The sequence below is a fragment of the Ctenopharyngodon idella genome, chromosome 3, assembly GCF_019924925.1.
Source record: "Ctenopharyngodon idella isolate HZGC_01 chromosome 3, HZGC01, whole genome shotgun sequence".
Lineage (NCBI taxonomy): Eukaryota > Metazoa > Chordata > Actinopteri > Cypriniformes > Xenocyprididae > Ctenopharyngodon > Ctenopharyngodon idella.
In genome coordinates, this window is record NC_067222.1 from 5,958,294 (window position 1) to 5,979,144 (window position 20,851).

A 20,851-nucleotide genomic window follows, 5' to 3' on the forward strand; every position below is an offset into this window, starting at 1 on the left:
AATATATGTCTCATTTATATATACAGGTTGATTTAACATATATGAAAAAGTACTGTATGCTTATATAGGATTTTATGTTGGTTTTATATAGGTTTATACCATATATATAATATAGTAAAATTAGTATACACATATTATAAACTATTTATATGATGGATTTTTATATGGTACTGTATGTTAAGGCCATATATGTGAACAATACATGTCTCATTTATATATAATACGTTTATTTAAACAGCATGCAATGTATGCTTATAGGATTCTCTTATTAATTCTCTTATTCATTTTAAACTGCTTGAACTTTTAACAAGTCAACATTTCATATAGCTTAAATCTAATTTCTGAACTGTGGAGGAGATCGGACTATCTTGATGTTCGGTGATCGTGTTGGAGTCGCGCAATGAGGGGGAGCCACGCTGGATTGCACTACGGAGTAATTTCGCCATCTGAGGACTCAGCTTGTTTTTCTTCATCGTTCGCTCCAGACTGTAGGCATTCACACAGATACACAGACGGAACTGAGACATTCATATTCCACTCAGGACTTAAGTATAGGGCCTACACTGTTTTTTTTTTTTTCTGTCTTCTTTCTTTTCTTTGATTGTTGTTGATGAACAATATACTTTATATTCAATTGGTGATTTGTGAAGGGCAAAGAATGTTCTCATGTGATGTGTGCAGTGTTTAAGTGCATAGTCTACTGAAATCGAATTGAAGCAAAAGAGAAATAATCCAGAGAATACAGTTACAGTTCATTAACTAATTAATGTGTTTCATTCATTCATAATTCATTTTACTATTAATTCATTTTATTTTTATTCATCCAGTTAGTATTGCAGATAACTGAGTTCATACAAGTGCAGACACACATATTTAAAACACAGTTGTAATCATTTTATTGATTCAGTGCATGGTGTGAGACCCCGAACCCAGGACTCCAAAGACTAGCATAAATAGAAATGAAACGTATTTGGTGAGCTCAGACCCAAGTAGATACTTTTCATCCTTTTCTTTGATCTCGATTGGATAAACAGGTTACAACATGATGCTCTCCCCTGACTCAGGTGAGACTCATGATATATATACAGTCTGAAAGAGCATATTTCTCCAACGTTTGTTGTAAAATGCCCAATCTCTTAAGGTAGGTGTCCGTGGGGCGGGCGGAGCAGAGCGAGCATTTTCAATTCCTATAGAAGTCGAGCTTCACACTCGCGAGGTGCATTGTGGGATTGTGAAGCTCGACTTCCATAGGAATGAATTGAAAACGCTAGCTCTGCTCCGCCTGCCCCGCGCCAGTGGACACCTACCATTAGTGTGTCGCTTGCTGGCCACGCCCCCGCAAGCTGCGTTCATTGAGGATGTGCGTTCTCACTACAAGAGTGTGAGAACGGGCTCAATGCTTACAGCATTAAGTTGAATATGACATGACGCTCTCCCCGTCTCAGGTGAGACTCATGGAATATATCAACTCTGAAAACATATTTCTCTTGTGTTTGTTGTTAAATGCCAAACCTCTGAGCGTTTCGCTTGCCGGCCCCGCCCCTGCAAGCCGCGTTCATTGAGAATGAGCGCTCTCACTGTCAGAGCGCGAGCCTCGCCTCGCTGCATTAACAGACTGCTTTTTCTAGAAAGCAGCTCCTTCCCTCGTTTTTCACTGTTCTCTTCTCTCAAGCTGAGATGAGAAACAAAAGGTTACAGGGCCAGTGAATGGGACTAAGTGAGTTATCGTCAGTCTAGATCCTGCGTGTCTCCCTCTTCCTGCAGCAGGGGATTTTCCAGTGCTGCACACGCTGTTTAGGGTTCAGCTGAGTGCAGCACTTACAGCATTATGTCATGACAATCTCCCCTGCAACTATCAGGTTAGACTCATGGAATATATTTCTTCTAAAATACCAATGAAATTGTTATTCAGAGAAGACGGCTCTTCCCCTTGACCTCCACTGTTCTTTTTTATCTCTGGCTTTAGACAAAATAACAATGCACTCACAAAACTGATTGAATGGGGCTAGGTGAGCTCACGCCGGTCTATTCCCACGTGTCTCGGAGGCGGAGCTGCTGTCACACTGGTCCCTCCTCCTCAGCCACTTCGAGTGCCTGGGGCTCAGGGTCAATTTTCCCATGAGCTCATTATCACCAACATATCTCGTTCTGGGGATAATTTTTGAGAGCGATCCCTGGCCATTCAACGGCTCGCGGAAACTTTTACGCCTGGAACCTCTCTGCCACTCAGAGCGTTTCAGAAAATGCTAGGTCTCATGAGCTCAGCATCACCAGCCCTGCAGTTGGGATTACTCCGTATGCGCCCACTGCAGTTCTGGCTGAAACCGCGGGTCCTGCCCCAAGCCTGGCAGCATGGTTGTTGCTTGCTCAAAGTGAACCAGGTGTGTGTTGCAACCCTGGCTCCTTGGATGAACCCTCGCTGGTTCAAACAGGGCGTGGCTGTAGGGACTATGTGCAAGAGGAAAGTCGTCCCTGTAATGGTGTCTTAACATTTTGACTCTTTCCTTCAGCAGGTGTTTATCACTAATGATCAATCATCACTCCATTAATCACTTAATTGTCAGCTTCAGTGTTACTTTAACACTCTTGAGTGTGGACTCCAATAAACTGTGAGCAGAGTTAATTTATCACTGGGATTTTTGCTGTGTAGTGACTCTGAAGGCTCTCCAGGAGCAGGTTTGGGCACCCCTGTTCTGCAGTCTTTCTTCAAAACCCCTCTCTCTCGCTCTCTCTCCTCCCCCATTATAAGTGTACACGCCCTCTACAACTGATTGGTTACAAGTGTGGTGTGGTTCTCAGATTTGAAGTGAATGTCTTACCTGAACTGAAGTGTCATCTCTGCTTCCCTTGTTTTTAATACATAAAGGAAACTTTCAGTTCCACTTACTAACATCCTGATCTGTTAAACTCAACCAAAATATCTTATGTATGTAATCTCACATATATAAGCTGTTCATTTGGCAATGAAATCAACAAATTAGCTTGCAGTTAAATATTCCCTTGGAATGACCATTAACTTTTACAAGAAGCCGTGGCGGTTCAGGAGCTGAAGAAGCGTGCTGTGAGATATCTGAAAGGGATGGAAACGCTTGAATTTCTGATCCATTAATTAATGTTTATAATGCAGGAAAGAGCTTATTATATACGCTACATAGCTGATAGCGCCTCCTGTTGGTGAAGAAGAAGATCTGAGATCGAGTGAAAACAACATGTCGGTCACAGTTTTCTTTTCCTTTATTAATTTGGACTGCATTTCATGAGATATAGTATTTCAGACATAAATTCAATGTAATCCAAAGTACAAATTTACAAGCAATTCTTTCATTAACTCAACATAATAAGATTTGAAAGTTACTTTCAACAAACATTGGCAAAAAGTAAGCAATTTCATCACTTAATTCCACCAAAAGATTGAATTATACTTTAGGCATTTTTACACAGAAAAATAACGGGTACAACACCGCAGGATTAAAAGAGGCTGAAAGTTTTTTTTTTTTTCAAAGAGCCAGAAAGTTACAACAAACATGTGATGTAACAGTGATGCTAGAATTAGTGTTTCAGGCAGAACAGCAGATGTCACCAGACCGTCGAGTGTGGATGAAATATCTTACTCAAGGACATGATTTTTGGAATATAATATAATATAATATATGAGATCATTAGAAATTCAGATGCTAATTTATTAATTAGAAAATAAGAGAATCCATATCGTCTCGCTGTTACTGATTTATCATGGTGCTTAATATATGTGATATGACAATTTATTTGTAGAATCTCTGTATATAATGTACATTATTTTGCCAGATTTACACTGCAAAGGTGGCACAAGAGCGCTTCTGAAGTGGCATTTAGGTGTCTTTTCATAGACTACTCAGAGGTGCGATGCATTTACACAGCAATTACAGCATCATAATTTAATACTAGAGGCATTACTTCTTTACTCTCTACTAAATTTTGAGCAGGTACAGAGCAGCCTTAACTTGACTGTGTAAGTACTTAACTTAATTGCATAGACGGCACAGTTTTGTGGCTGAGTAGAGATGTAATCCAAACCCTGGATAGAGCGGCTGATTGAATGTGGTCTGGACTCTGTGGATGAGGCTCATTGTTTCTGAGACGCTGTAGAAGGACAAAATCCCTGCGCTGTGATCCACATACACTCCTATTCTACAGCTGGACACTACAGGGAGTGTAGAGTGTATGTTGTTGTGACTAAATATGCACCTCGAGGGAGAAGAGAACAATGCCCAGGATTGATTATTACATCCAAATGCACACTCCAAACTCTGCCCCTTCCTCCTGATGCTCTTATACGCCACTGCTATATACACACCGTCACTACCGCTGTACTCGACCTCCCAGTAACAGCCACACACACCCTCTGTACACAACGCCTGAGCATATTCAAATCGCTCTGGATGATCAGGATAACTGTAGTACTTGACGGTGTATTTGATCGCAGTGTTCTCCTCAAACAGTTGAAAACATGGATGCACTGTGTTTAGATCCAGAGTGAGCTGATGGAAATCTGATAGATACAAACACATAATCTGCATCTAAATCTTGAAGTATGATGTTCATCATTAACATATAATTCTGCAGGATTTTTTTGCTTTTAATTATGATTAGGTTATTGGTAGACATCAATGGCGTTCAGTGGTGTTCTGAAATGAGGACGCAAAGTCTTCACATTTTTATATATATATATATATATATATATATATATAATGTAAATTCATGTCCCAGTTACACTTAATGTTGTCACATTTTCCTGGTTAAATTAACGTTAGCGACTTAAGAAAGAAACCAAATATAATTCTATTTTTTTAAATTAACAATGTAATTAATTTTCTATTTATTAAAACCAAATAAATCTAATTAAGTTAGTGTTTTTAAGCATCATTACATTTATTCCAAAATAATAAATCAAGGCAGTAACAATTTAAACGATATATTTTATTTGTGAACTGATGTTCAGCTCTTCTTTTTAATAGTCAACTTATTTTCATTCATCATCATCAAAGCTCAGTAAACACTGGTCATAGACACAGAGATGTACCTTTAATTTCACCAAGCTGATTGCTCACCCACAGATCATGTTTTCAGGCCATTCCAAGATTTATTTTGACATGACAAAGTGGTGAAATCTAAGTTTTTTTTTTAATTAATCTTCCCATTAATTGTATCATTTTGTTCATTCAAATTTGTTTGAGAACGCGGAATGCGCACAAAAACAAGAGGTGGGCTTTATCGCATGAACCAAACATAATCAATCATATAGCGCAACTGACGTATTGCCTCCTTGCATGTGATTTTCCCCCATTCATTCTCAATTACCCCCCACCAAACCCACCACATGCTTTAGGGGGTCTGTTAAAACTCAATGGGATCAGGGGAGGCAAGAGGGTCACGGCCTCCTGCTGTAATTTTACCTGTTGGTGCCACTGTTGGACAGTGTTTCCTTAGAAAAACAATTCATACACTTTTTAGTGTCACATTTTGTAATATTTGCATTTTTTATATTTGTTTTATGGATTATTTTCTCATGCAATTATTTGAGGAGGCACTGTTTCCCTTGCCTCCTTGGAGGCAACACCCCAGTAGAAATATGATAAATAAAGTTTTGATGCGTCACCCATTATTTTATAAAGATAGATAAAACCAAACCCAACTTACTTGCAGTTCTAGAAAACTGGTTTCAAAATTTCAGTTCACAACAGATTAGAGTTTACGTGCTTCCACAATGAACACAGAAAGACTGAACGGACAAACTGAAATATGGCGGCTCTAGTAAAGGAAGTCCCGGCTTCCAAATAAAACAACCAATCAGCAAAGTCATTGCTCAGTCTTTACCATAGTTGTTACTGTTTGCATCTCCTGGCTGAATTCCGGATAGCATACTAGCATACTACTGAGCAGTAAGGGAAGTATGCTATTCCAAATTCAGTCATAGATGGAAACTATAGAAACAGCTCTATGGTGGTTGGTGTAGTGAAACTTGTGCTCAACCTTTGCTCTACAATGTGCATTATTTGAACCAACCTGAAATATATAGTTGTTGTTTTTTTTTTTTTGTTTTTTTGTATTATTATTTAAGTGTAAAAAACAAAAAAAAAATATTATATCATTCATGTCAGATTATTATTATTTGCTGCGTTGAAACATGTTATTGAAATGTGAGCTTGGTTATCACTCCAATTAAATTTGGAACACCCCTGGTGAGATCACTAATTACTATGTTTAATTACTATAGAAAAGTAAAAAAAAAAAATGTTTGTTTCTGTTTTTTCAAAGTGACTTACATTGAAGGAATCCTTGTCTGGTATCATGTTCAGGAGTCTGAATGACCTGGATGGCTTTCACTGCAGAAAACAAAACACATCTGCAGTTTAATTCTCATGTCAACAGGAAATTAAACCTATAGTGCTTTTTTTTTACATATTCAATTAATGATGATCAGTTCATTTCTGAGAATAAATTAATATTAACCTTTTCCAGATATGTTGTCTATAGTTTCTTTGGAGAACTGCTGCAGGTTGTCTCTGAGTTGAGAGACAGATTTTACTACATCATCAAAAGACAGATGAGAACTGACAGTCAAGCCGTCAGTAGATCCAGAGAGAGAGACAGACGACAAACTCTACAGACACAAAGACAAAAACACAAACTCGCTGTAATTCCAGAAGCTTGTTAAAGTCCTCAGTGTTTGAGAAGATCTGTGTTACCTGGAGGAAACTAACATGATCCTGTGTTTTTGAAAGCTGCTTCAGCTCAGCATCTGTCTTTCTCAGATCATTGATCTCCTTCTTCATTTGCTCCAAGAGTCCTTCAGCTCGACTCACTGCAGCTCGTTCCTGATCTCTGATCAGTTGCTTCACCTCAGAGCGACGTCTCTCAATGGAGCGGATGAGCTCAGTGAAGATCCTCTCACTGTCCTCCACTGCGGTCTGTGCAGAGTGCTGATATACGACACAGAAAGAATGGATTTCAAACACCACTAGGGTATAAATCATGATGGGAATTTACAAACTTTTCCAGCTGTCTGCAGATTCTCTTTCTCACCTTATAAGACTCCACAGCCTCTTCCAGTTCCTGAAGATCTTTCTCTCTCTTCTGGATTCTCCAATGAATTTTCTTGTTTGTCTCCTCCAAATGTGCCTGTATGAAACACAAATACTGATAAACCCCAAAATCAATTTTCTGGTTTATTCAGGTACGATGCAATAAGGCACAAGGCTCCTCCATTTTAATGGAAGTTGATGTCCTATCAAGCGTAACAACTCTATTGTGTTTGTTTTAGATTTCTTCTTCCTTAATTTATGAACCAGCTAGTCAAGATCTTTAGACTCACTACACAGCAAGAACCGCAGTGTTAAATTATCTCTGCTCACAGTTTATTTGAGGCCAGACTAAAGAATGTTAAAATTAACACTGAAGCAGTGTTAAAGTTAATGAGATAATTAAGTGATTAATTGAGTGATGATTGACCATTAGTGAAGATACCTGATATTAACAAGCAAAATCAATGAAATAATGAGTTCTTAATGGTGACTTAGGGTACGTTTACATGACACCGATGTACTAAAAATAGGAACGTTTTTTCTTTGTACAAGATCACAACATTATCAAAAAGATCCCTGCTCACACGGATCTGCGAAAATGACTAAAACCTCTGGATTATGCTCTGTATTATGTGACTTTATAAAAAAAGACTGTGTGTCTGTGCAGATACACATTCTTTTACAAAGCACTTATGCCAAACATGCATGACTAAACACGGAATACTCCATCACCGTTTTCACAGATCCGTGTTTTTTCAGTTTACATGGAGATGATAACAGTATTGTTTTCAAAAACTTGCATTTTGAAACCCTTTTTTAAAAGCTTGCGATTTTAGGCCCCCAACACACCATTGTTGTGTAAATGAATGTATAAAAAGTTTTCCATTTTTAGCTGAAAACAATGTTGTGTTAATGGCCCCTTAAAGAATTTTAAGTTCACCATTATGATGATCAGTGTTTTTTTTTAGTTGGGCTCTTGACCCTTTCATCTTTAACATTAGTTTTTCTCTGGCTACTGCACATTTGTTATGGCAAAGAAAGCCAAGAGAAAATTTGATCAGGTGTTTTTGCTTATGTTTTGATATAATCATCATGTAGTGAGCTGATTAACTAATCTCATTCATAGTTATATCTCTCATTATATGGGTGGTGAGTTAATTTTTACTTTATTGGTTATATCAGCCCTGTGATTCTTAATCTGAAAGATTTCTTAATCTGAAAGAAGTTGTTCTGCTCAAAAATGTTTGAACTGCGAATCAGATTTAACAAGTGTGAACGGCCAAAAATCACATGGCATGCGATTTTTACAAATCTTTTTCGAGGTACATTCATATGTGGTTTGAATTCCTAATCAAATTGCATTTATGGATTTTGCAGATTTTGCACTTTTTCACGCCACATAAAACATAATTCTGTCATGACAACTCTCTTAGTGTTTGGCATAGGTAATGGGTATGATAATGTTGATATGTTTGGTCTTGGCGGAATAGATTTGCTACGCTGCTGCTGCTTTAATTGCTGCTGCTGCTAAGGGTTTCCAGAAAACGAAAGAGCGGCATAGGACACAAACGTCGGATCTGAACAGTTGTGATACATAGTGTGGATGTCAATAATTTTAGACCAGTTCCAATTGGATACACAAATAATCGGAGTTGGACTGACAGTCTGAATGTAGCCTTATGGGGCGTTCACACCAGACGCGACTTGCGCGAATAAATCGCGCTATTCACGCGTAGTTGGACGCTTGAACATTTTGAGTTTACTCGCTTCATTCGCGTGTTAAATTCACTTCACAACAGACGCGAATTCATGCCATGAGAGGGGCTTCTGCCAGGCGGCTCGTCTCATTTCTGCACACTTCCTCTGAATAAACGCATCAACTCGTCAGTGGGAAAGTAGTTGTAAAATACGGCGAATACGCTCATTTTGCCGGCTTTAGCTAGCTTGTAGTCTCAATATGTGTATATATATATATATAGCTCAAATTGAGTAAAGAGAATTTTTTACAACTTACCAGATTGTCTGACCTCCTCACTCACTTTCTTCCAAGCAAGATCCTTTTTATTCCTGTTTCTATAAAAGTATAATGATGTATTGTACAGCGACGATGATTTTGTCCTCCATTGTCGTTTCAGATTTCTGCCTCTGCTCGCTACGTCGTAATCACATCACTACTAGAGCAAGCTCCTGATTGGTTAACGTGGCGCGAATATTCGCCAAAGTTCAGATTTTTCAACTCGGGAGATTAGCGCGAATCACGCGTTATGGTGCGTTCACACCAGACGCGAATGAAGCGTTAAGCGCGAGTGATTTACATGTTAAGTCAATGCAAAGATGCGAATAGACATCCTGCGGCACAAATAGAGCGTTTAGGGCGTTTGACGCGCATAACGCGTGAATCTTTCTTGGAAGAAAGTGAGTGAGGAGGTCGGACAATCTGGTAAGTTGTAAAGAATGCTCTTTACTCAATTTGAGCTATATATATATATACATATTGAGACTACAAGCTAGCTAAAGCCAAATTGCTAACTAAAGCTAGCTAAAGGCAAATTGAGCTTATTCACCGTATTTTACAACTACTTTCCCGCTGACGAGTTGATGTGTTTATTCAGAGGAAATGTGCAGAAGTGAGACTGGAGCCGCCTGGCAGAAGCCCCTCTCACGATGCGAATTCGCATCTGTTGTGAAGTGAATTTCACGCAAGAATGAAGCGAGTAAACTCAAAATGTTCAAGCGTCCAACTACGCGTGAATAGCGCGATTTATTCACGCAAGTCGCTTCTGGTGTGAACACCCCATTACACGTGTCAAACGCCCGAATCGCTAAATTCTCGCCGCCTCATTCGTACGAATCTCACCGCAGGATGTCTGTTCGCGTCTTTGCATTGACTTAACATGTAAATCACTTGCGCTTAACGCTTCATTCGCATCTGGTGTGAACGCACCATTAGACACACAGATGTCAAGAATCAGCGAATGAATTCAGGCCACTACATGGCAAACATATCACTATCAAAATATAAACAACACCTGATTGGATTTTCTCTTGGCTTTCTTTGCCATAAAATGTAAACACAGAGATACAGCAGCCAAAAAAAAACCATTAAAAATTCGAGAATCAAGAGCCCAACACTCAACACCTAATGCAAACACTTATCACCATAATGGTAACTTAAATTGTGACTCTTTCCTTCAGCGATTCTGCTTTTTAACATAATCACTTAATTATCTCAATTGTAACACTGCGTCAGTGTTACTCTAACACTCTTGAGTGTGGACTCAGAGGAGAGTTAATTTAAAACTTCCATGCAAGTGTTTTTGAGCTGGGTTAGAGCTAATCTCCAGGATGTTGGCCCTCCAGGAGCAGGATTGGGTACCTCTGACCTACACTCTAAAAACAATATGGTTTTTAACCCCTTAATGTGCAAGGATCGTCCACTTTAAAACATCACAAACTTCCTTGATCTGGTCAAACTGTGTATCGTTAGAAAGATTAAAGACTCCAGCTTCACTGTTTATGATAAGACTGGGTTGCAGTGACATTCATTTCTTTTGTCAGGATTTATGTCAGGAGTGCAAAACAATCTATCTGTAATGGTTTATATTTTGAATAGGATATGAACAGGCTTATGCATTTTCTCACGTTTGCTCTGGTTTATTTGTGTTCTCATAGCTTCCCTAAACAGCGTCTGTCAGGGCTCTTAGTCCAAAAGTGTGCATATTTGGAGAAATAATGATTTATTATTTTATTATTAGTTTGCAAAATATTTCGTCATACAGAATACCATTTCTATTAATTTCTCACTGAATTATGCGATCTGAAGAGCTGAAGAGCTCTGTGTTTGATTCTTCCTGATGTACGTCAGTTATGATCTCAGAGCTTTCTCATTCCCTCTACAGCTGTCGATCATCTTATGCGAGTCAACATGACCATATTCCCTGCCCCTTCTGGTCACGCTGTTCTGTACACTTCCTCATTCTGATCTCTGTGATAAACATAGCCAAACAAATGTTTATACATGTGAAACAAAAAGCTAATAAATGCACGATTAGGATGGTATATGGTTTATGTGTGATTTTCATGCGATTTGATGTTTTTTCTTATGAATAAAGAATGTTTACAGTACACATGCTAAGCATGCTAAATATAGCATATGTCAATATCATTATATGACTAAAATCCACACTAGATCACAATCAAACTTGCTGTTGTTTAAAGTGAGTTTTGAGTTAAAGTGTGATATTAATCTTTTATATTGTGTTATGTGGCTTGATGCTAATTGTGGCTCAAATGCACCTGTCACGCCAGGAGCTATATTCTATTTCATGACTTATTTCACATAAGGTCCCAAGAATATGCTTTTTTGTTTGTTTGTTTGTTTGCTAGAAAGACTTCAGATAATAGGAGGATTCATGTAAAGTGGGATGAATGTGGTGTTGATGGGCAAGCCATAATTCCAGAATAGGCTATAATGGGGGTGGCATTCACTGGATCATAACCATACTACTACACAGATTTTTTCTTTCTTTTTTAACAGAACATGTGTGAGCTCACATGTGAGTTGAGCATATTTATTTCCTCTTCTCCAGATTAGCTTGTAAATAGTATAGTGTGTGCTAAGAAAATATTCTACACACCAATAAGAAATATTAACAGGTGTAGAGATGTATCTAATAAAGTGGCCACTGAGTGTATGTATATCATCTGAACACAAATTCCAATTCAAAAAAGTACAACCCATTAAAATGTGGAATTTCACATTTTGGCATGCCTTTTCTTTGGGGCAAATGCTGACATATTGCTGTGTTTCATCTAGAAACAAAAAGAGAAATCTCAGAAGATTTCTTTATAACTTTTAAGCAACTGCAGATAGTATGAGATAAGATAGGCCCATAATAGCTAAATGAATTGCACCTCTTAGGGTTTTTCTAGAATTTTACTATACAATCATAATTATGTAGCTGTTATGACAACACTAAAATTAAATGCAAAATTCTTTCAGTTCATACCTGTTTCTCAGTCCTCGCTGCTGCAGTTGACACAGTGTCATGATTTTTGTGTTCCTCCATCAAACACATTGTACAGATACACCGCTGGTCCGTACGGCAGTACATTTCCATAATTTTATCATGTCGAGGACAGATCATCTCCTGCAGTCGTCCAGTGGCGTCCATCAGATTGTGTCTTTTACCTCTGAAGAGATTCTCATGCTGTTCAAGGTGATTTTGACAGTAAGAGTTTCGACACTCCAGACATGTCTTCACTGCTTTCTGTTTTATTCCAGAGCAGGAATCGCACTGAACATCTTCAGATCCAGTGTGACAATGAGCAGGAACGGGAGCAGGAACAGGGGCAGGAAAGGGAGCAGGAACAGGGGCAGGAAAGGGAGCAAGAAAAGGAGCAGGAACAGGAGGAGAAACAGGAGCAGCTTGGAGTTTTGTCTTCTTCAGTTTCTCCATCATTTCAGCAAACATCAAATTTTTGTATAAAACAGGCCTTGGTGTGAAGGTCTGTTTGCACTGAGGGCAGCTGTAGATTCCCATCCGATCCTCTTGATTCCAGATTCCTGAGATGCATCCCATACAGTAACTGTGTCCACAGGGAATCGTCACTGGATCCTTCAGTAGATCCAGACACACTGGACAAGTGAACTGATCCTGATCCACTGAAATACTGGCTTCTGCCATTTTCTGCCATGAACACACAGACGGACGTTGGATATTGCAGCTTGACAGTTGAGTTACTTTTTATATGAACTGGAAATCTGATATATCTTCCTGATGACATGCTTGAGAAACCGTTTTTTCTGTAAAAAGTGACTTACTGTAACTGTAACTGTACTGTAAGTAGATTTTTTTTTAGATAATTAAATGATTTTATTTCCGTTTGGTTTGCTGAAATGTTAAAATACTCTGAACTGACCATGATTATATCCTTGGATGCATCTTTACTGATTTCCATACTCTTGCCAACTACTTCACGGCACAATACAAATCACCACAATATCCTATCTGTATCATGATTGAAAACACATTGAAACTGAAACATTTTGCATAAATAAACCCCCAAAATGCTCAATGTGAAATTTAGCACATTCATATTCTAGGCAGATCTGCTTTGATCTGCTTGCATGTACAGAGTATCCATCATCAATAAGGTGTATATTGAATTTTATCTTTTAAAAGGGCACATTACGTGTTTTTCACTTGAAGCATTTTATAATGTCAGGCTGTTTTAGTGATTGGAAAACTGTAGCAGGTGCTGTACTTGGATCACAAGTGTGCAAAACTTGCAGTTTGCTCAGAAGTGATCTAAATATTTGTGGCTTAAAACATGGAAAATTGACATCTGTGCAACAGTTAGAAATGAAACTTTTGTCAGTTCAGGTGTTTCTCAGGTGATTTGTTGTTGTTGTTTGTCAGGATTACTGGAACACTATTATCATAGTTTCTCTAATCTCTTTTCAAATCTCTGCAACCACATTCCTAAACCCCTACACAAAGTTCAGGGCTTTTAAATAATAAGGTTACCATAACTTTAAAAAATGTACTTTAGTGTTTGGTAGGCATGTTAAATTCATCATGTGATATGAGAAAATAATTGATACAACCTCAATGATTTAATAAGTAAGACAACATAGTTTGATCATTGAGTGTCTACACTGTAAAAAATGATTTGTTAACCCAAACTGACAAGTAAATTCATTTTGTTGGATTAACCCAGTAATGTTTAGCAGACATGAAGTGTGAAGTAAATTCAATTTACAGGTAGTAGTTGAGCCAACTTCCTGTATGAATTGCATTCAATATTTGTACAGTGAAAAAAAAAAAATCTCATGAAATTTACGGTAAAAAAAATAGCAGCTGTTGTCACCAGTACATTTTTAGGTTTTACAGGACAATTCACATGTTTAGATTTAGACTGTCACAGTGGCTGTAATGAAGCGCACGATGAAGGAGATAGAGGACAAAAACAGTCTTAAATAAATAAGGAACCACTCAGGAGATTGCAGGAGATAAACTTTAACACAACCACATTAACATAGATGATACAGTTAAAAAAAAAACAGGGCTTAAATACCTGAGAAGTGTAATCAAAGACAAAACGGAACAGAAGTTTAATATCAAAATGTTTTTGTAATTTGAAGTTTAGTATCAAAATGTTTGCACTCTCAAAACATTCAATTTCTCAGTGGCCAAATGTGTTTTATACTACTGTAAAGAGACATCACTGATGTGTCACAGTTTACAGGTATAGCTATAATCTAATGGCACTTTTTTTTTTTTTTAACCTTGAACTGAATAATGCCATTCATTTTTGCACACGCTCACTAGACTGGACTTTAGACTTGTGTGTTTTCATTGTAACTTACATTGTAGAAACTCCTCTCTGGTCTGACATTCAGGAACCAGAATGACCTGGACGATTTTCACTACAGACAATAAAACGCATCTGCAGTTTAACTGACTAGACGCACCATTATTTCCTGGTTGTCATTAAGCCAGCTTGGGTATTTCTGGTGAACTGTTAGCTGATCATTCTGTACTCGCTGTACAGCGACACAAAACCATCAGTGGTTGACTTTTTAATGTTGTTTTCATATTTTAATGCAGTTATCACATTTACCCAATTTATATTATATTGATTGCAATTAAGACGAAGCTAAGACGAACATTTAAGAAATGCCATGTCTGTAATTAGACACGCATTTTCTTTTTCCGTGATCTCATGAGAAAACGTGTGTATTTTTACGTAAATTGTGGTTCAACCACACGTACATTTACTTACGTTTTCATACACACAAAAACGTACAACATTGACGTATTTATAGCACCAAAACGTATAAATACTTACGTATTAACAGCAAAAAAACGTAAATCATGTAACGTAAAGTATATGAATTCCCATGTATTAATATTAAAATCGTGGCTTTAATGATTTAACGACGTTTTTAGTCAAATTTATTGAAAGCAGTTTAAGGTACTCATCTACTTAATATGAAATAACATTTCTGTTCGTGACTTGTGCTGCTCGTTCCGGAGGATTACATAATGTTAAACAAGACTACAATTTAAAACCTTATGAATAAATTTTCTGTAATTGTTTACCCATTTTGTAATATTTAGTTTGTTTGCTGTGCGACACAGAAGGCGTTTTCTCCTATGCAGCAACTGACAATATACAACCATAAGATACACCAAAACACAACATAAATTCACAAATCACATCAATTTTATTTGTTCGCTGTACTCCATATCTTTAGAATCCATATGTTTGTAAGGAACAGATCCAAATTCAGCCCTTTATCCATCGATCTTCATCTTCATCTTCATTCTCAGCAACAGCGACCGTCACAGTCAAAGCTCACGCTCGTTATGATTCAAATTTGAAAGTAGCGCCACCCTCGAGAAGCGTTACGACATGGTTTACGGCACTGATATCAAACGCTCATTGGTTCTTAACTGCTTCGTCACAGATTGCGACATGCCGTGTTTCAGTGGATTGACATTTGAAATGCGTGATTTTTTCCCCCAAACCAGTTAAGCGCAAACCACGCCCCTTACGTTAAAACCCCACCCCGCAGCCTTGACTCACATCTCTAGCTCGATTTCATTGGTCAACTATATCACAGCGCTGATTTGCCACACCGCCCCACATGAAAAAAATTATTCTTCATTCTTTAGTATAGCCCTACAAACAATATGAACTCATTACCCTGCAGTCTAATGCTACCTGAAGCTGCACAGACCAATAGGAGTATGACATCAAAGTACCCAGAGACTGATTTAAAAGCACACCCAATAATGTAATGATTACAAATGATCACAGAGCTGATTAACCACACAGTACTGTGGTATTTTTTATTAGATAAAATGCAAAAATGCTATGGTACACAAAAACAATATTACATACAATTCACAATGCTATCAAAAACTTTAAAAGGATGCATGAAATTACATTTTTGTCTGTGCAGTTCCTAGTGTAAACAAGTTTATGAATATGATTTTTAATATAACTTCATAACCTGCAGTCCTAACCTAGAATTCATAAATAATACTTTGTTTGCAGTAAAGGGTTAGTTCACTCAAAAATGAAAATAATGTCATTAATTACTCACCCTCATGCCGTTCTAAACCCGTAAGACCTTCGTTCATTTTCAGAACACAAATTAAGATATTTTTGATGAAATCTGAGAGGTATAGGACTCGTCCATAGACAGCAATATAATCAACACTTTCAAGGTCCAGAAAGGTACTAAAGACATTGTTAAAACAGTCATGTGACTACAGTGGTTCAACCTTAATGTTATGAAGCGCCAAGAATACTTTTTGTGCGCTAAAACAAAAAAAATAATGATTTTATTCAACAATCTCTTCTCTTCGGTGTCATTCTCTTGTGCGCTTTATGTCCAGCGCTTCCAGGTTCTACGTCAGAATGCCGGCTCAGTATTGGCTAAAGCTGATCACGTGATCAGCATGACACATGCGTGTGATGCCGACGCAGGAGCCGGCCAATAATGAGTTGGCGTTCTGACGTAGAACCTGGAAGCGCTGGACGTAAACAATTATGAGAATGACACAGAAGATAAGATATTGTTGAATAAAGTTGTAATTTTTGTTTTTGCACACAAAAAGTATTCTCATCATTAATAAAATTAAGGTTGAACCACTGCAGTCACGTCTAATGTTTTAATGATATCTTTAGTACCTTTCTGGACTTTGAAAGTGTTGATTATATTGCTGTCTATGGACAAGTCATAGACCTCTCGGATTTCATCAAAAATATCCTAATTTGTGTTTCGAAGATGAACGAAGGTCTTACAGGTGTGGAAAAACATGAGGGTGAGTGATTAATGACAATTTTCATTTTTGGATGAACTAACCCTTTAACTTGTCTACTAATTGATATTTTGAAACATTCAGGATGAACAAATTAAAAACACCCAATCTACTCACACCATACAAACATTGGTACCATTTTAAGTTTGATGCGAGTAGTTCCTTGCCACAGATTCTGACAATTTGTGGCGAACCCTGACAGCCCTTTTCCTCCCTTTTCCTGTATATCTGCTGTAGTCATGCTCTGGACCAGAACTACTTTTTCTGGGCCGTCCAGCTGTCAAACGCCGCCTAGAACCGGTCTTATTTGTTCTTCGGGCCACTGCTGTTGGCTGACAACCAATAATAGGACCTGGTCGTCTAGCAGCTCGTCTTAATGCTGCTGCACGTTTTGACAACGACATCCCTTTACCAAAACAGTAAAATGCAGAGATCACTTGGGTCGGGTTGTGCTGCATCTTTTCAAGCTGCTTGGCCATTGTAGTCATGGCATCACTGTAGTCAGAGTTTTCAGCCAGTTCACTGAGCAGTCCCAGCATCCGTCTCACAGGAGACTGAGGTATAGATGCTGTTTAATAAGAAAACAATAAAAAGAATTAAACAACAACAAACACTTGGACCAGTAAACAAAACTGAGGGTTGTCAATTGAAACTAAATTATGTAACAGTAATGTCTTTCCACACAAACATCTGAATACAGCTGCAAACACTGCAAGCCCAAGCACTGCATGGCACATGCATTTAACTCTCTAGTAGTCTTTGTTGTTAGTTGTATGTTTTAATTTTTTACATCTGTTTACTTTTTCAGAATGGTATGATACTTGGTGATTTTAGTAGCACTTAGCAAAATGCTGAATGATCTTAAAAATATAGTCATATTACTTGTATTCTTAGGGATCTAAAATTAAACCCATAGGAAACCAATGGAACTAATGGAAAATACAGAACATTTTCTGGTAACCAATGTTGGTAACCAGTTTGTGGTAGCCATTGACATAGTATTTTTTTCCATGCTTTGCAAGTAAATAGCAGAAGGCCTCCGGAGCCGTGTGGAATATGTTTATGATTAATGGATGTGGATGGAGACACTTTCTTCAGCTCATACTCGTTTGGTAGCTCATTACTGCCATTATAAAGCTCGGACGCGTCAGGATATTTATTAATATTTCTCTGATTGTCTTCGTCAGAAACAAGAAAGTCATATACACCTAGGATGGCTTGAGGGTGAGTAAAGATTGGGGTAATTCTCATTTGAAAGTGAACTAATCCTTCAAGGACCCCAAAATGACCCGAAACTTTAACTTAACTTCTCTTAGGAAAAGCTTCTTTGGCTCTAATAACAATTAGACAGAATTTTTAACGTAACTAAGCTTCATGGACTCACCTTCCTCTGAGTCACTCGGCACACAGGGTTGTTTGGAGTATGAGTCCTCTAGAGTAGGTGATGTTTGGTGCAGTTGTGCAGAGCTGGGGGAAGACAGGCCCAGCTGATGCAAGTCTACGGGTTCATAAACACAGAGACAAAATTAAATGTAGCAAGAGATATGCCACCATTAGAAAGAAAAAAAGAATACATTGAAAACCATCTCTCCCTTTATACTGACCGTCATCTTGAGCACTGAGATGGTACTGATGATCAGTATTGCAGGTTTCTTGCCTCGGAGGCATGTCTATAACAATTGTATACTAATGTCACACTGCTGTACAAATTGTTTTTATTAAGAATTAAGTATGTATAATGAAGGTTTTAAGTCCCACTTGAACTTTCTTACCTACAGCTAACGTGCTTGGTTTAGGCATATTTTGCCGTAAAGGGTTCAGGAAGTCAAGAGAAACTGAGGCTGTGAAGATGATAAACAGGACATTTGTTCAAATATGTAAAGAAGGTAGTGTCAGTCCATGTGTGACAACCTATGCTGCAAAGAAAAAAAAAATACCTTTTGTTATTTTCAGCAGCTCAGCCCTCATTTCAGCTGTTGTGGGAAGAAAGTTGATGGAGGTGATGTTGTAATTTTGCACTATTGCTGCCTGGTGTTTGCATGGTGCTCCACTATGGCCAACGGGACATGTGCAGAGCTCCAACTCCATGTCCACTGTATAGGTGTGCCCTGATGTGGAGGATTTCACCTGAAACTTCTTCTCTCCAACCTAACAGTGACATGAAGACATAAAATACAGATATATTGGATGTTTCTCAATTCTAAGAATTCAAAGACTAGACTGTTAGACTAGCTTTAAAGAATGAACTTGGAAGGACACAAGCACACAGAACTATTCTTTGTGAGAATTGAGATGCAATGATCTTGTTGCTCAACTAACTGTCCCAACACATTTTAAAAGGTTAGTTCACTCAAAAATGAAAATTCTGTCATTAATTACTCACCCTCATATCGTTCTACACCCATATGAATCTTTTGTTTCGAATTAGTGATTCGGATCACGTATCAAACTGCTAAACTGCTGAAATCACGTGACACGGCGCTCCAAACCACTGATTCGATTCGTAAAGCTTCAAAACAGTGTTTTGAAATCGGCCATCACTAGATATTGTTGAAAAAGTCGTTATTTTGCTGTTTTGGCGCACAAAAAGATTCTCGTCGCTTTATAATATTAAGGTAGAACCACTGAACTCACATGAACTGTTTCAAATATGTTTTTAGTATGGATCTTCAGAGGTGCAGTAACAATGCTGGCAATGCAGGCCTCACTGAGACATCAGATTTCATCAACAATATCTTAATTTGTGTTTCGAAGATGAATGAAGGTCTTACGGGTGTAGAACGACATGAGGGTGAGTAATTAATGACAGAATTTTCATTTTTGCGTGAACTAACCCTTTAAGTACCACCCAATGCACAATAAATAACATTTTACCACACAGATGTTATAACCTATTGAAAAATTTGATTACATTATTTATATTATTTTTTATATTTTTATTTTACTGCATGTATTCACGAAAATAAATATACATATTTAATGCTACTAGTGCTTTGTTAATGTTAAGATTCTTTTTAATATGTCAATAAAACATACTGCAGGCTTTCTCCAAGTCTCTATCACTTAATTTCTCTGTAATTTCTGTAAAACAAAACAACAAATGTTTACTTTTTACATAGGGGTACTTTCATGCCTCCTTTGTACTTGCGTTCTTATTGGAATTGAACTTTGACGGTTGATGATGACAGGACGAAAACATAAGGCTGCAAGATGGCTTAAAAACACATAATGAGAAAAGAATCATCAATTTTATAACGATTTATATTTAAAAATCATACTTTACCTGAGAAATATCAGATGCTTTAATATTACTTTCTGTAGCAAGGAATCTTGACCGGTGGAATGCTTCCCAATGGCCAAGTGCAACGTCTGTCACACGTGCTTCATAGTACATCTCTAGTCGAGTGACGAAAAGGTTGAATAATTGAGGGAGGTTGAATGCTTTTGTCCTTTGAAGTATTTTGTCTTTCAAGACACAGATTGCAGCCTCCACATAGTTATTTGTTTGGTTGCCACGGGTTGGCAAGTCCCTTCTATAGCTGAGAGCCCAACTCTCACGTCGACTGTAAAGACTCTATAGGTACGTCAGGAACTTCTTGTATCTGTAATGAGTTACAAAAAAAAAAAAAAAAAAACTGTAAAGAATAAATACAGTACAATAAAAGCCTCTAAATAGGCCTCTCAGGGTAAACACACCAGAAATACTAAGAAAATATTTAAGCTACCTCTACCTGTCTACTATTTTCTCTACCTGGTGGTCAAAGGGTTGTCCAGGGCTTGCTGGTAGAGTAATTCAACTGTACTCATCTCCCTGGCATAAAGCATGTCTTTTACTATGCTGAACAGTGTCTGTCTGTCCTTCATCTCAACTTTGTGTTCTTTGTTCCACAACCATCTCCACACAGCTTGCAGAAGATGAAATATGCAGAGCAGCTGTGTGGCTTCAGGAAA

General features: G+C 37.8%; 1 protein-coding gene across 1 annotated transcript in view; it reads right to left on the reverse strand.

The window, feature by feature from the left end:
• LOC127508650 (E3 ubiquitin/ISG15 ligase TRIM25-like) overlaps positions 1-12,748 on the reverse strand; it is a 42,061-nt gene extending 29,313 nt beyond the window's left edge. Inside the window, exons 1-3 of the mRNA XM_051886785.1 lie at positions 12,472-12,748; positions 12,071-12,384; positions 7,063-7,158 (exon numbers count right to left, since the gene is read on the reverse strand). Coding sequence (XP_051742745.1) covers positions 7,063-7,158; positions 12,071-12,384; positions 12,472-12,748 — 687 coding nt within the window. The remainder of the gene's footprint in view (positions 1-7,062; positions 7,159-12,070; positions 12,385-12,471) is intronic.
• Positions 12,749-20,851: the final 8,103 nt, after the last annotated feature.